This window comes from Streptopelia decaocto, assembly GCF_964273445.1.
Source record: "Streptopelia decaocto genome assembly, chromosome: 6".
NCBI lineage: Eukaryota > Metazoa > Chordata > Aves > Columbiformes > Columbidae > Streptopelia > Streptopelia decaocto.
In genome coordinates, this window is record NC_138660.1 from 4,577,197 (window position 1) to 4,591,748 (window position 14,552).

The window sequence follows — 14,552 nt, forward strand, 5'->3', positions numbered from 1 at the left end:
TTGAGAAAAACTAAGAAGTTATCTATGTCCCATGGTAATGTACTATATTGCTCAAGTTTTTAAGAAGCAGCAGCCTCCTGAAGGCAGACGCATGGGGGTCCAGCCAGCCCCCGGATGGGAAAACTCAGAAATTACCCCCCAGGTTCCCTCCTGGCTGCCCTTGCTTTGCAACAACAAAAATAACCTCTACCACAGGTGGTATTTTCAGTATTAGGAAAAGGTAATGTAAAATAAATGGACTCTTCTATTGCAAAGCTTGAAGATTTCTTGGACGCAGCCCTGACTTTACTGTAATTAATGAAAGGTTTTAATTTTCTGACTTTCACCTCTTTAGCCTACCAAGCCCATTTTGTTACCTGACTTTCTTGGGTTAACCTGCACTCCCAATGCACAAGCCACTTTTCTGGAATTCTGCTATGGATCAGCTATTAGAAGTCATTTATTTTTGCATAGAGATAACAACAATTTAAAATTTATAAGCAAATATATTTGACCTTAAAACTTGATTCTCATTGATTTAAGCCTGCATTTAAGCAAAAGAATTAGAATCATTTCAAAAATGCTACATGCCCAATGATTGCTGCTTTGGAGAGGCATTTATGGATAAGAGAAATTCACATAAATTAGCCAACTAGTAGTTTTTTTAGCACCAGTTTGCCTCAAGAAGCATAGGAAGAGCTGCTGCACAGTAGAGGAACAAACAGAGTGTGTGGGGGGAAAATACAAGCAAGGTCCAGATGCACATTTCACATGCCCTGGGATCAGCGGTGTGTGACTGCAGTTTATATAGGAAGAGCAAAATCGGATCCAGATCTGGAAACACTTTCAAAGTTCAGAGGGTCTGAGGTGGGGAGAAGTTGGGGGAGGCCTAACTCATCAGTCCTCTGCGCCTGCCTACACCACAGGTCACATATATTTATGCTACCGAGCAGAAGTAAAAGCTCCCAAACTGCAAAGCTGTAAAGGAAAAGGGGAGGGGGGGGGAAAAAAAAAAAAGGAACACACGCAATTTACTTTTAAATGGATGAATAAGACCTCATTGTTATGAATCCCAGTTTACTTTTCCTGGTCAGGCACTTGAAATTTTATTTATGCTTAATAGACTGCATTTGGCATGCGTAAAGATGACAGAAGCGTGAATTATGAATGACCTTCAACCTATTCAGGAAGTTGTAATAATTGAAATAATAGCGAAAACGCACTCCCCGCGAGCTCGGGCCGAGGCCGCGCGCTTGGCCGCTGCCTCCTGCGAGCTTTGAAGAGCCCCGGGATCCCGCCTGCCCCGCCAGACCCGCACCCCCGTTTCTGACCCCCTGCTCCTGCCCAGCCTGTCGCCAGGTCCCCAGGAAGGTTTAACCAAAGGCTGCTGGTTTGGGGAGGGAAAAGCAACACTTCAGCAAAGACACCAGCTGCTACACATGCATCTGTTCTGCTCAACCCTGAAGAGGAGTTGTATTCCATTGCGCCCAACTAAACCCTTTATTCCTGTGTCTAGAAGAGCTTTGGAAAACACTGCACATGCCCCAGTGCTGCCTGAGAAATTCAGATTTTAGGGCAGGTGAGAGATGCTGCTCAGAGCCAGTGCTATTTGTACTTTAACCCCCAATGTGACGCATTGAACTTAGAGCTACTGCTGTGGAACAAGGCACCAAGTGACTATGTCCTGCACCACGCTGGTGCAAGCGGGATGACCGAGCAAAGAAATCCCTCTGGATGGGATGGTGGGAAGGAACAAAGGATCCTAAAAGTAGAGCACACCCTCAAAAAAGCCTGGTGAAGCCCACCAGCACCCACAGAGCCCTGTGCTGCTGCTCCTGCACTGACATCCAGTGACTGACGGGCCTTAAATACAATGCCATGGGTACACGTGCCCCAAACACGGCACTGCTCCCATCTCTCAGCCACTTTTGGGGACTGGGGTACCAGAGGGGAGCATGTCTCAAGCCTGGGTAGGAAAACAAGCACCCAGAGAGGAGGAACACGCTGCCAACTGGCATTGACCTCCGCGCTGCTTTGGAGCAAGAGTGGAACCGGCCTGAAAAGCAAAACAAATTAAATGCCCAAAACTAATAATAGGTGTTGTGTTCAAGGAGCTTGATCGAAATCAGGATTTATGCCCACCAGAAAAAATGGGAAGGATGAGCGGACACGTAACCTCACAACAAGCCATAATTAAGCATTTGAGGGAGAAAAAAAATGAAAAGAAAGAGGTCCAAAGAGCAAAGCTTCAATTTTAGCTCCTGTGATGAACAACTTCTGCAGCTGGAGAACTATGTGATGAAACCTGAGCCAAGTTCTTCTTGCCATACTCAGGCAAATGATAAATTGAAATGAACTGGAGTTTTTTCAAGGGCTAATGTAGAGGAGTCCTTCCTGAGTGCTGTATCAGACCCAAAGAAAACTTTAGCAAAACTCCACAGGCGAAACTCAGCAAATGTCTACGTGCAAGTGGCTGCAGAGGCACGGGTGGGAGCCTGGTGAGAGGAGGGACCTTCCCCTTCACCCTGCTGAGATGGTGAAGGAGCATCACCATGCTTAGCACCAGGACTGCAAGCCCCTTCATTCCTCACTTCCAAAATGCCCCAAAACTGCCAAAGCAGATCAAGTAGGAAGGGATTGGAGCAAGGACGTTCTCCTGAAATGGCACCAGGAACCCCATTTTTCCACCTTCTGAGGCAAGAGGTGCCTCCTGCTCCCCTGAAGTGAGGAGGGAGCTGGGGGATGTCCCTCCACAGGGCACCTTCTTCAGTGTCTTGGGGGCTGCAGGTCACCTCCTCAGTGATAGTCATGTCTTCTTCCATCATAGGCAAATTTTAGCCTCTGTGAAAGCCCTGGGGCTGGGTGATGGGCTGCCACATCCAGCCAAGCTGCTTCAGCCCTGCAAAACCTCCTGCTCGGGGGTTGCTGACACCAATGCCAGACCACAACTTCTGTGTGCCCACCAGTTCTCCTGAGATGACCTCACCATGTGGTTGTCTTCTAACATCCCATATCCCACCTTCACTCATTAACCACATGACGTGTCAAGTGAGTTGCAGCCTTGTCCTGGCTCTGTGGACGTGAATAATCCTCAATACTCTTTCTGGTGAGCATAAGAGTATGATTTGACAGCTCTTATCACAAAAAAGGGCATTTTTGCTTAGAAACGACATGCTTTACCTCTTTTATTAAACACGAATCGCCAATAAAAACTTATCACTTTGTAGAAATGGCAACAACTCATTGCCAGTTTTGGTTCTGAATGATTTCTTTTAGGTCACGTCAGGACAGGCCAACACTGAGAGCAGTAACAGCACCAGAACATTAAGCTCCAGATAACACAGACAGACATAAAGACCAGGCAGGAGTTTCACCCCCAGCCTCAGCTCTAACTGCAATAAGTGGAAAATCACCACTGACGAGCTCCTCGTTCCACCAGCCCTACGCTAACACGACCCCGCTCCACTGGAGACAGATTTTCAGTGGGAGCCGGATTAAGCTTTATTTGCTTAATAAACTAATAAGTCACAGGAAGAATCATGGCAGAATAGGGCCCCGTATGAGCTCAGCATGCCAATGCCCTCCTGACCCACAACAACCAAAACCTTAATTTCACTCTCCGACAACAAAGCCTCAAAACTATTCCTTAAACCCACAACTTTTGCAGGTGGCTTTGTGTCCAGGGCTGCTGGAGGAGCCTGTGCCGTTCCCCGCCTGCCGCGGAGGTGGGGGCAGCGGCAGTAAAACCTGAAACATGAAGCTGTGTCTGCAGATTAAAAAGGTTTGTAAAACGTGTAAGATGTGATCAGATCTGCTGAAACCTACAGCGGTAGGTTCACTCGTGTAAGTTTATATCGCTGACATCGGGCATGTTGTTAAGAGTGTAATACTACCGGTTTTTCTCTCGTCGCGCTGGAATATACTTGAGTATAAGGAAACAAAACACAGACCAAAAAATAAAGAACTACAGAAAATCTATTTCAGCAAAACCTCAGTAAACTGATCTTGAGCCACTTGGAGTTTTCCATGGATAAACCAAAGAGAATCTTCAGGAGCTGCTTTTTGGAGGGGGAAGAGACCTGGAAGCTCAGGGCAGTTTCACAGCATTATGTGGCTGTATCACTGGCAGAGCTCTGCAAGCAATAAGCAAGATAAAGAAAACACTCCAGAGTTTTAACTTCAACTGCTACCAACTACATTCCTTAGAAGAAAAAAAAATATAAAGAAAAAAGACAGTATTTTTGTATAGCTTGAAGGTGACAGTGATCCCAGACTGAAAATGTGCCTGGAATGTGTGACAGTCCCTGACATACTATGGCTATAGTCCCTACTATATTTGCAACTGCACTTTCATTAACACATATATATATATACTTTAAAATGCTTTTGCTGGAATGACAGTGTTGACAGAAAACCTAAGAGGGCTAATAATTTGAAAATATTAAAAAGTTGAACTAATAGATGTTTAATGATAACACGGGACAGTTGTCCAAGTTAGCAGAAACTGGTATTGAATCCTGACTCTGAGCTGAAAAAAACACATTCCAGGGCAATAACAGTGACAAGACTCTGCAGTTCTGCACACACTGCAGGGTCTTTAGGGAAAGGAAAAAATAAGAGTGCCCTGTTTGTGGAATTTTATTATTCATGTACATCTTAAATTACATATGTTCAGGTTAGATTTGGTATGATAGGAGATAAGAAGAAGACAGCAAAGAGAAATCCTAGATCAACTTTGTTTGAAATTAAAAAAGAAAATAAAATAAAACGCAGCTTTTAAACCCTACTCCACCTCCAATCAAATGAAATGTGAGTTGTATCCAGTGTGCATGTTTTGACTGCATCCCACCATTATTGAGCTGTTTGTCTTAGAAAGCTCATTTATACAGTCATAAGAGCGAGCCCAGGCCTTTTGTAAAGTTGATCCTAAGTGATGAAACTTAACCCCAACCGTGAGTCAGGGGGTGGGGTGGTGTGTCTCTGCTAAAAGTCCAACAGAGAAAACAATGCAAAATGTTTTTCTTTCACTCTTTTTGTTAAATACAGAAGGTAGAGCTTAGCACAGCAACTAGATTACATATCGCCCTGAGATTCATCTGAATTCTGCCTCAAGCAGTCTGGGAATCATACCTATGTGTCACTCAAGCTCGAATTTAGCAGCAGAAACTTGTGGGCAGCATGAGGCGGGGAGCGCCGGCAGGATCTTTTACCTTCTCAGGTACAGCCCAATGTTTGCTTGTGAATTTTACAGATGAGTTGAAGCAATTAGAGGTGAACAATTACTGCTGATCCAGTGTCTGTGCCTCAGGAGCGAGCAGCATCTCCCAAAACGGGGATGGTCCCTGTGTGACCAGGGCTGCTGAGGCACTTCTTATTCCTGGGGGTACCGAGGGGGAGCGGGGTGTCCCCACGCCCCTGCCCTCCAGCTCTAGCTGCAACCACTGATACACATCCTAGTGCTTTCACCCTTTTTCTTTTATTTTATTTTATTTTTTCCTTTATTTTTTTCTTTATTTTTCCTTTTTTATTCCCCCTATAAGCTACAGCAGCAGCCTGACCCCCAGGCAGCCCCACGCAGTCCATACACACACATACGCACGCTCAGTCCTGACTTGCATTTGTCACTCCTTGTACACGCACACGTTTGGCCATGTAATGTCCATTTCCCAGTTTGCCTCCCTATTATATTTTATATTACCTCTGGTGAGCTTGTGCCAGAAGAAAGCAGAAGGAGGAGCTGTTAGAAAGGCTTTTTTTGCTTTAAGATTCGAGAGCACATTTTTAGCATTAACTTTTTAAGCTCTGGTCATAAAACGCTGGAGTACGCGTACAATTTTTGTGGGTAAATGTGCAGCATTTCCATAGGGCCAAACGAACAACAATCTCTTGCTGACAGCACCCAGTTCACAACACGCTACTTGAAAGACAACCAATTCTTAATTTGCAAATCTCAGCAACAATAAGCTATAAAAATATGGAATTATGAACAGCACGATACTGTGCAAAATAAATAACAAGTCTCCAGTGAATGAAAGAAATTATTGGCAGCAGTACAGCCACCATTACCGAAGCTCAGAAATGTAAACAGTAAAAAAAGAGAAAGTTACAAGCGCCATAACTTTCCCTCCAAAAACGTCAAAACGTGGGTCCGTGTCTGCGCCGCAGAGGTAGATGCTGCTGTTTCAGCCTCCCGTGTACTTTAAGTTACAGATCACCAATGCAAAGACAGTAAGTTATTGTGACCAACGCATGTGATTCTACTTCTAATCTTTCTACGTCAGCTCTTATTAAACATAAAATATTTGAATTTGCTGTTTCAATTGATCTGGGTAGTTTCCTTTTCGTATCACCGCATCCGTAAATGCTCTGCATTGAATGTATTGTGTTTTTTACTGTAAAGCATGTTTCAACTCAGAAAATGTATTTTGTATTTACTAATAATGTTTACAGATTCTTCAGTTAAACCAGCTGCTACATAAAAAAGAAATTACATCTCAGTTGGCTGGTTCATTCTGTGTTACATGTGCTGAATTGTAAAAGTTGAAAATTTGAAAAAGAAGTAATCTGAAAAAGTTATTTAAACTGTGTTTAATCAACTATCTCACATAAGAGAAACACATACTGCTGTGCTGGAAATAGCAGGCTGTCTCACATTCATTTCCTATACATAAGGAATTTGATTAGAAGGAATGATTTCTAATTGAAGCTTTGTGCCTGGTTGTGATTCTTCTTTCAATACTGTCAAGGCAATTAAATCAGCTAAAGATAATCTTTAACATTCACCTGATACAGTTAATTAAGTGGTGAAAAATGAAACACTGATTAAATGAATCGAATCCTATGTTGCAGGTAGTAAAGTTTAAATTGGAAACAAGAATTCACAAGCAGTTGTTGCTTTGCTATTTTAGATATTTTTACTTGAGAGGAGTACAGCTTGCTTAACCTAACTTCACCCATTAAAATATTTCATAACGGCATGTATGATCCACAGACTAAAGCAAACCTTAACAAACACCTAATAACTCATCAGCATAATTGAAAACAAAATGCTTCACCGCGTCCTTCCTCTGCCTATTCCAGCCATTTTTCCAACACACAAAGATAAATAACATTTCAGCCCAACAACAAGTGGATTTAATTGCAATAAATGAAAAGAAAAAGAAAACTACTGAAGATCCTGGTTCAGCATAAAAGTATTCTGAGTTCTAGCAAAGTGTATGAGAAGGCATAATAACAATCATGCATGTGTGCATTCAAATCCAAAGTCCCATACATGCAGCTACATTGGCAGCATTATCAGTTTTGTGTCTTCTCCCCTATTCTTGCTATTAATTTCACGTTACAGCTTCTGATAAACCCATCGGTTTAATGTAGCAATCCAAGTGGACTGGAACAGGAACCAGAAAATGCTGCTAATCCAAAAATCAGCAAATACAGGCTTTATATTCCTAGGACAGCAGTCCCAATTTTTAGCAGTTATAAGATTAAAAAAAATAAAAATGAATTGAACAGCAACGTGGAAAAATAGAAAAATCATATCATCTGCCATCCATAATTGAAATTATTCTGCATTTCACATCTCTGTCTTATCTTTTGCCATAACAACAAACAGGCCAAAATCTGCTGTGAATTGCTGTTGTGGGGTTTTTTGTTTGTTTTTTTTCATTGACACCTTAAAGTTCCTTTAAAAAAATAAGTCCAGAAAGTGAAGCCCACATACCTGGTCACTTATCTGACATGCAACAAGGTTGTGCTGATTGTAGCATCCAGCAAACTTGATATATTTGAGCCAGTTTCCTACATCTGGTTGACTGGCGTCTATGCAGAACTTCACATTGCAAAACTCATCCAAGATCTAAAAGGAAAAATAGAAAAGAGTAAATCTTTCTGTTGCTGTCTGTGCATACTAATCAAAAGATAAACCACACGTTTCCAGATATACATATGGAAAATAATAATAATAATAATAATGATGATAATAACATAGAAAAATTTACTCAGAAACACACTCCTCTGGCGAGATTTTTAAAAGAACGGTCAGAAAACATACACATTAATAACAGGACAATAAATGTGCTGAAAAAGGTTTTGACAAATGTTTACATGTAATTGAGGCATTGCCTAATTATTGCTAAGAAACACTATGTTAATTTCAAAGGGATCTGATTTTTGTTTTTAATTCATCGATGACTCCTCACATTTAAAGTTATTATTTAAATTAAATACCATTCTGTCAGGGAATATAACAAAAACTATTAATATAGGTGGTGTTAGCTTCATTTAAGTTTGTGTTTTGTTTCAGGATTTACGTTGTTTGCAGCACCCATTTAGTCTCTTCATATTTGTTGCTCTGAACCAAACTTTACTTGGTATGCAGTTATTTGTCTTGTTTTAATATTATGTTTCCCAAACAGCCCTTCTGTGCAACACTTAAATCACTCCCTTTAATTGAAGCAAATAATAGAACTCCCTATGCCCAACTAAAGAAAATAAATGAAAAAAAACAATGTTAACACTCATGCAAAACATGGCAGTATTCAATACATACCAATAAATGGTTCCAATTATGCAGACAATAAACAAGTACAATGAATTGCTTGTGGACAAGCTAAAGAGGATGTTCTGTTCTAATATTATGACAAATTACTAATCGTTACATACAACTGAGTATCGTTATTTATCTGTAAGCTCTGCCACCGGCCTATCCTCAACTTTCCTCAGCATCCAAGTGAGCCCACTGCTACATTTACAACTTCTCCGGCTTGGCACCGGCAACAAAATATCAGATTTTATTATGGAAAAAAAAAAAAAAAAAGAAACAACTTAAAACACACGCCCCGAATGAAAAGGGAGAGGGAGGTTGTTTCCCCAAAGGGAAACGTTTGTATTCCCGTCCAGCCCCGGAGCACTTTTGGCCTCCGAGCTGAATGGCCGGGAACCCCGGCATTGTGTGTCACTGAGTTAATGAAAACCCACGGAAGTTTCCTATCAAGGGCTCACAATGCGGCCTCAGCCCGCTCACCTTCATTAATTAAACGGACCCTGCGGGTCGGCCTGGCCCGGGGGCAACCCAGGTACGGAGGGTCACCGCCCCTAGCCCCGCCGCCCCCGCCCTGCTGCCACGATCAGGCCCGTCCGTGGGGAACGGGGGTGCGAGTGGGTCCCTGTCTGCCCACCCGCGGCTGCGAGCGTTGCCCCGGGACAGCCGGGTTTCTCCCCTCTTCCTGAACAGCCTTCACCCCCCACCAAAAAAAAAAAAAAAAGAAGGGGGGGAAAAAACATATCCCCGACCCCCCGGCATCCCGAATCCCAACGGAGCCGTCAGCGCCCCGCGGCCGCGCAAGTCATGTTTTATCCCCCGCGGGCGCGCACGCTGCCCCGCCGGCCGCACCTTTGGTTCTTTTTTGAAAGAAGGACGTTTAATCTTCCCTTTCAACGCAAACCCCGCTCTGCACCGATAGGGAGGGGGGAGCCTCACCCCCCTGCCCCCCGGGACGGCGGAGGAGGGTCTGCCCGGGGGCCGGCGGCGCGACGGGCACCGACGGGGCAGGACGGCCCCGTCCCGCGGGGCCGTGGGCAGCGCAGCCGTCGCGCTTGCCGCTCTTACCTTGTGTCGCAGGCAGCCTGCGGGGGCAAGGAGAGGGAGAGAGGGAAAAATATCCTTCAGGCGGCTGGAAGCAACATCTTGTCGTCAAACGCGGGCGGAGGCCGCGACCGTCGGGGTCCGGGGCTGAGGCGGGCGGTGCGGGGGCGCGGTGCGCTCCACCATTTGGCGGGGGGCGGCGGGGGCCCGGGGCACCGGGCGGGGAGACCGGAGGAGGCTGCCGGCCCTGGAGGGCTCAGCGGCGGCGGGGCTCGGCGGATTTCTGCCGGCTCGCCATCACCTTCCCCTTTCGGCCCCTCCTGGTCTTATCGGCTGGCTTAGTGTGTGTGTGCAAAGAAAGTTATCGGGAGAAGGGGGGAGGAAAAGGAAAGGAAAAAAAAAAAAAAAAGAAGAAGAAAAAACCAACCCAAACCCCACACAACCGTGTTTAAGATGAAAGAAAAAAAATAAAAACAAAAACAAAAAACCCCGCCGCACGCCGCTCAACAAAACAAACTTCTTTCACTTCTCCGCCGGGGATGGGAGAAAAGTGTGCGTGCGTGGGCGGGCGACTCTCCCCCTCCCCACCCCCGCAGCCTGCCCGCGGCGCTTCTTCCCCGCCGCACCCCCGGGCAGCGCCCGGCCAGGCCCTGCCCGCCCCCCCCCCTCCCCGCCCACCCCGTCGGGTCCTGCCAGCCCCGCCGCTACACTTTCGGGCACTGTCTCTTTAAAGCGGGGCAGCCCCGGCCGCGCCGGCAGCCACCCGCCCCCCCTCAGCTCCCAGCCCCCCCTCCCGTCCCGGGCGGCGGCGGCGCTCCCGGCGCGCTTAAAGCGACAGCGGCCCCGCGGCCGGGGGTCACCGCCAGGTCGCGGAGGAGCGGCCCCGCCGCGGGGGCTGACCGGCAGCCCGCGGGGGCGCCCCCCCCCTCCCGGCCGCATCCCCCGGCGGGGAGCTGCGCGGCGGTGCGCGGGGCCGCGGGCCCTCGCCGCTTGCCTCTATTTATACGCCGGCCATCCCCGCAGCGGGACCCGGGCGAGCGGGAGCCGCGCTGCGCTCGCCCCGACGGCTTTTCCCGGCGCTCCAGGAGCCAGCGCGCCCGGCTCGTTACTCGAGTTATCCTCGTCATCGCCGTCACTGTGGTTATTAATAACAATTTTTAATGAAACGCAATTTTTTTTCCTTGCCTGGCCAATTTTCCCGACGACCCCGTTTGGTGCGGCGGAACCACCGCCCCGTTTGCCGGCGCTTCCTAAACTTTCTTTTTTCTTCTTCTTCTTTATTTATTTGGTAACGAATCCCATGAATGGAGCCGGCGGGAGGCTGCGCTCTGCCTGCCGGCGGGAGCAGCGGCCGGACCCGCTTCCCCCCGCAGCCCCCGCCGGCACCGCGGCTCTCCCGGCTTCTCTAAACGGCCCCGAAATCCCACCGCGACGCAAAGCCGCGTACCCGCCCGCAAAACTGGGCACCGTCCGGGCTAACTACGGCAAGATACGTGTCTATATGTGTATTTTGGGGAAGAGGGCAGGAAAAAAAAAAAAAAAGAGGGCTGAACTATGTATTTTATTGCACGATCCAGAAGTGCCACCCACTTTTTTTTTTTTTTTTAAGTGCAAATATATTTCTCAGACTAAAAGTCGATTTTTCTTTCCCGGGGGGCCGGGGCAGGGGAGGGCGAGAAGCCGTGTGACAAGAGATGATGATTAATTCGTCTCAGCGGCCTGTTATCTGTGACATTGAACTGTTATTTCAGATAATAGCTATTGTTCGAGGCGGGGAGGGGAAAGAGAAGGGGGGAAAAAACCCCGCACTCAGGAGCGGTAGATAGGACAGGAAAAAATAAAAATAATTCTTAAAAATCCATTGTCAATAACCTCAAAAAACCTGGTGGGAGATTCCCATAGCACCCGGGCCTGAGAACCGCGCCGCCCGCCCGGTCTGCCGGACCATTGATTTCCTGCCCTCCCTCCGCTCGCCCATTGTTGGAGCTTTTTTTTCCTTCTTTTTTTTCTCCCTCTCTTCTTTTTTTTTTTTTAATTTAGCCATAAATTGGACAGGCTCGAGCTATGAGCTGTTCTATTTTCTTCCTGTCAGGATGAGGGATTTGTTTTATGATGCATTGTGTATTAAATACAAGTAATCTGGGAAACTGATTGCTCGAGCCCATAGGCCTGATCACAGGACCCGATAGGAGCCGGAGCGCCCCCCCCACCCTCCTCTACCCCCTCCCTCGGCTTTTCCACAAAAGGAGGAAACGCCGGTGGATAAACAAAAGGGCCTCCCGGTACCGGCAAAGCAGGGCCGGCCGGCACCGGCGCTGCGCCGCCACGGAGGCGCCGGCAGCCGCTAGGTGGCGCTGGCCGCCGGGACACGGGCGGGGAAGGGAGCGGGACCGGGACTGGAACGGGACTGGGGAGGAACCGGGAGCGGGACTGGAACGGGACTGGGGAGGAACCGGGGCTGGAACCGGCACAAGCGGGCGGTGAGCAGCTGCAGACCTGCCGTTACCCGGGTTTTTTGGGGGGAAAAACCCCATTTTTGGTAATTCCCCTTCACGCAGCGCTTATGCTTTGCCCCAGCCCGGGCGGAGGGAGCGCTCCCCAAGGAGGAAGAAGAGGAGGAGGAGGAAGGCACATGCCCCCGAGCTGGAGCGCGGTGAGAGGCGCTGGGCAGCGCGGGGGCTTTGGGAGGCGAACCAAACCGAGCCCCTTCACCGGTCGTGTAAGGGGACATAGGAGCTACACATACATATTATTTTTCCTCTTTCAAGCAAAAATCTTTTAAATACATCTATAGGATTTCTGTCTCCCTTTGGGCAGTTTGGTAGGCCCTTCAAATATTTCCACAGGGTCCCTTTTGCAATTGTTTATTTAAAATAAGTCGCTATATTAGTGGAGGCAGTAAGGAGTTAGTACTCGAGTCTGCTAGTAATTCCCACCAGGCTGTAAACTGATGCCTCTTTTAAGCCTTTAACTTCATGGTCGTCCCAGAAGTAAAAGTTCTCATAATGGAGACCCTATGGGCACCGTGCATTCCAGCACATCATTAAAGCAAAGCAAAGCAGCTCAGCAAAAGCCAGATGAAATAACTGCACTGTCCACTTTTAATGGGCTTCCTGTGGACAAACACTGCAGAGGACAATGGTGAAAAATCAGACAAGTAGCTGGCGATTTTTTTAAATACCATAAATGTCCATATTAGGCTTAATATTATCCTTATGTTTATAGAGCAAGCCACTTCATAACCACATTTTTAAGTGGGGTTTAATGTTATATTTCTCAAGGTGACTAAACACAACATTGAGCATCCTGACTAACACTGTGGTGAGTGTTTAAAATACTGAGCGACTATATCAAGCGGGGAGGAAGAAAGGAAAAGCAAAGCAAGACAAACATACAGAAAACAACAGCCCTCTGACATATCCAAATACCCTGGGACAGACCCAGGAAAACAGCAACAAGCAGGAAAAGCAACGCAATTTCTGCACGTTAATTCCTCACACACCATGTTGTGGATATTAACTTAAACAAAAAATCAAGCAAAACCAGAGAAGTGTTGCTGTTTATTCCAAGGGGAAGAGCAGGACCTCTCCCAGCCCTCACGTGAAGGAGAGGTGCTGGGGGGCACCGCGGTGCTGTCGTGGCCCCCATGCCCAGTGCCCCATCCTGGCTGCCCCCCCTGCCCTCACACACTGCTGGGCTGGTCCCTCCTGGCCAAAAGGCAGTTTTCAAGCAAGGGAGAGGAGGAGGAAATTAAAGGTAAAAAAATGTAAATAAAAAATTTCCCTTGGTCTGGAAATGGGCCCAACTGAAAGCATGTTAATCTCCACCTCAGTAATTTGGTTCTTCTGGAGAAGACAGAAGCCCTGCTGCTGTGCCCTGCACTTCATAAATCACGTCTTTATGTGGACAAGGTCAGGGCACCTAACAGCTCAGACATGGGCCTTTGCAGTGGCTCGGAGGGCTCCAGCATGTTTATTCTCTCGCACAGATCTCCGAGGAGCAGTCCAGCACGCTTCTAATTACTTTTGATTATTTTCATTTGCTCAGGTCAGCCTGGCTTTGCCGGCACTGCTGGAGGGTGGGTTTCCTCCCCCCGGTCTGGCTGCGGGACGCAGGGGGATCAGCGCTCTGCTGTGTCCTGCACCTCCTTCCCCAGGGCAGCGTGGGGCTCTGGGGACCCCCAGGGTTCCCCCCGCCAGTGGACGGGGGTTCTCTTTTAGCAGCTGCAGGGTGTGAAGCCCAAAACCTCCAGCTGTGGTGGCAGCACCCAGCCAGGCTGTCATCTCCCTGTAGCCAGGCAGCAAGGGGCATTTACTAGTCTGAAATCAGCATGGAGAGAAGACACATGCCCCCCACCAAAAATACCAAATGCCTTCAGAAAAAATAAGAAGACAAATATATTATTGAAAAAAAAAAAATAGAGTAGTGCATGTATTGGCGATTAAAAAAATATAAGACCTTTGCATGCACTTGGGGAACTGCAGAGCACAGGCAGCCCCCAGCCGTGCACAGAGGCAGCGCGTAGTTATGTCCACTCAGCTCCTATTGCTGTGTGAACCCCCCCACACGGTGCTTTACGGCTGGGATAAATAAATACATACAGTGAATGCACAGTGCCCACGTGGAACAGATGCACGGCAGGCACGTGCACATGGTGCCACCTTGGCGGTGGGGTCCAGATGTGGCTGAAGCTGTCCCTGTGCTCCCATGGGTGCTGGTTCCCGTTTGCACTCCCTCTTACAGACTGGAGCAACTGCAATGCTGCCTCTGGCAGGACCCAAACAACTACCCAAGTATTAAGCAGAAAAGCCCCACTTTTTCTCTCCTATTAAAATCCAGTCAAATAGCAAATTCCTTCTTACCCCAGTCTGATCTTGACAACCCAACCCCATTTTCTAGTCTCCTATGGTCCTGGTGTGAACAGGGTCCCAACAGACTCACTGCCCTTGTGTCCTGCACCACTATCACAAGTGCAAACCCACGAGCGTGC

General features: G+C 47.5%; 1 protein-coding gene across 6 annotated transcripts in view; it reads right to left on the minus strand.

Moving 5' to 3' along the window:
* Nucleotides 1-14,552, minus strand: part of MECOM (MDS1 and EVI1 complex locus) — a 335,520-nt gene that overhangs the window by 38,002 nt on the left and 282,966 nt on the right. For 5 of the 6 annotated variants that reach the window (XM_082056557.1, XM_082056555.1, XM_082056553.1 and 2 more), the window contains exon 3: nucleotides 7,700-7,834. In XM_082056557.1, the coding sequence (XP_081912683.1) occupies nucleotides 7,700-7,834 (135 nt within the window). Of the gene's footprint in view, nucleotides 1-7,699; nucleotides 7,835-9,586; nucleotides 10,125-14,552 lie in introns of those variants that run through there. The other variant, XM_082056556.1, reaches the window with a different exon arrangement.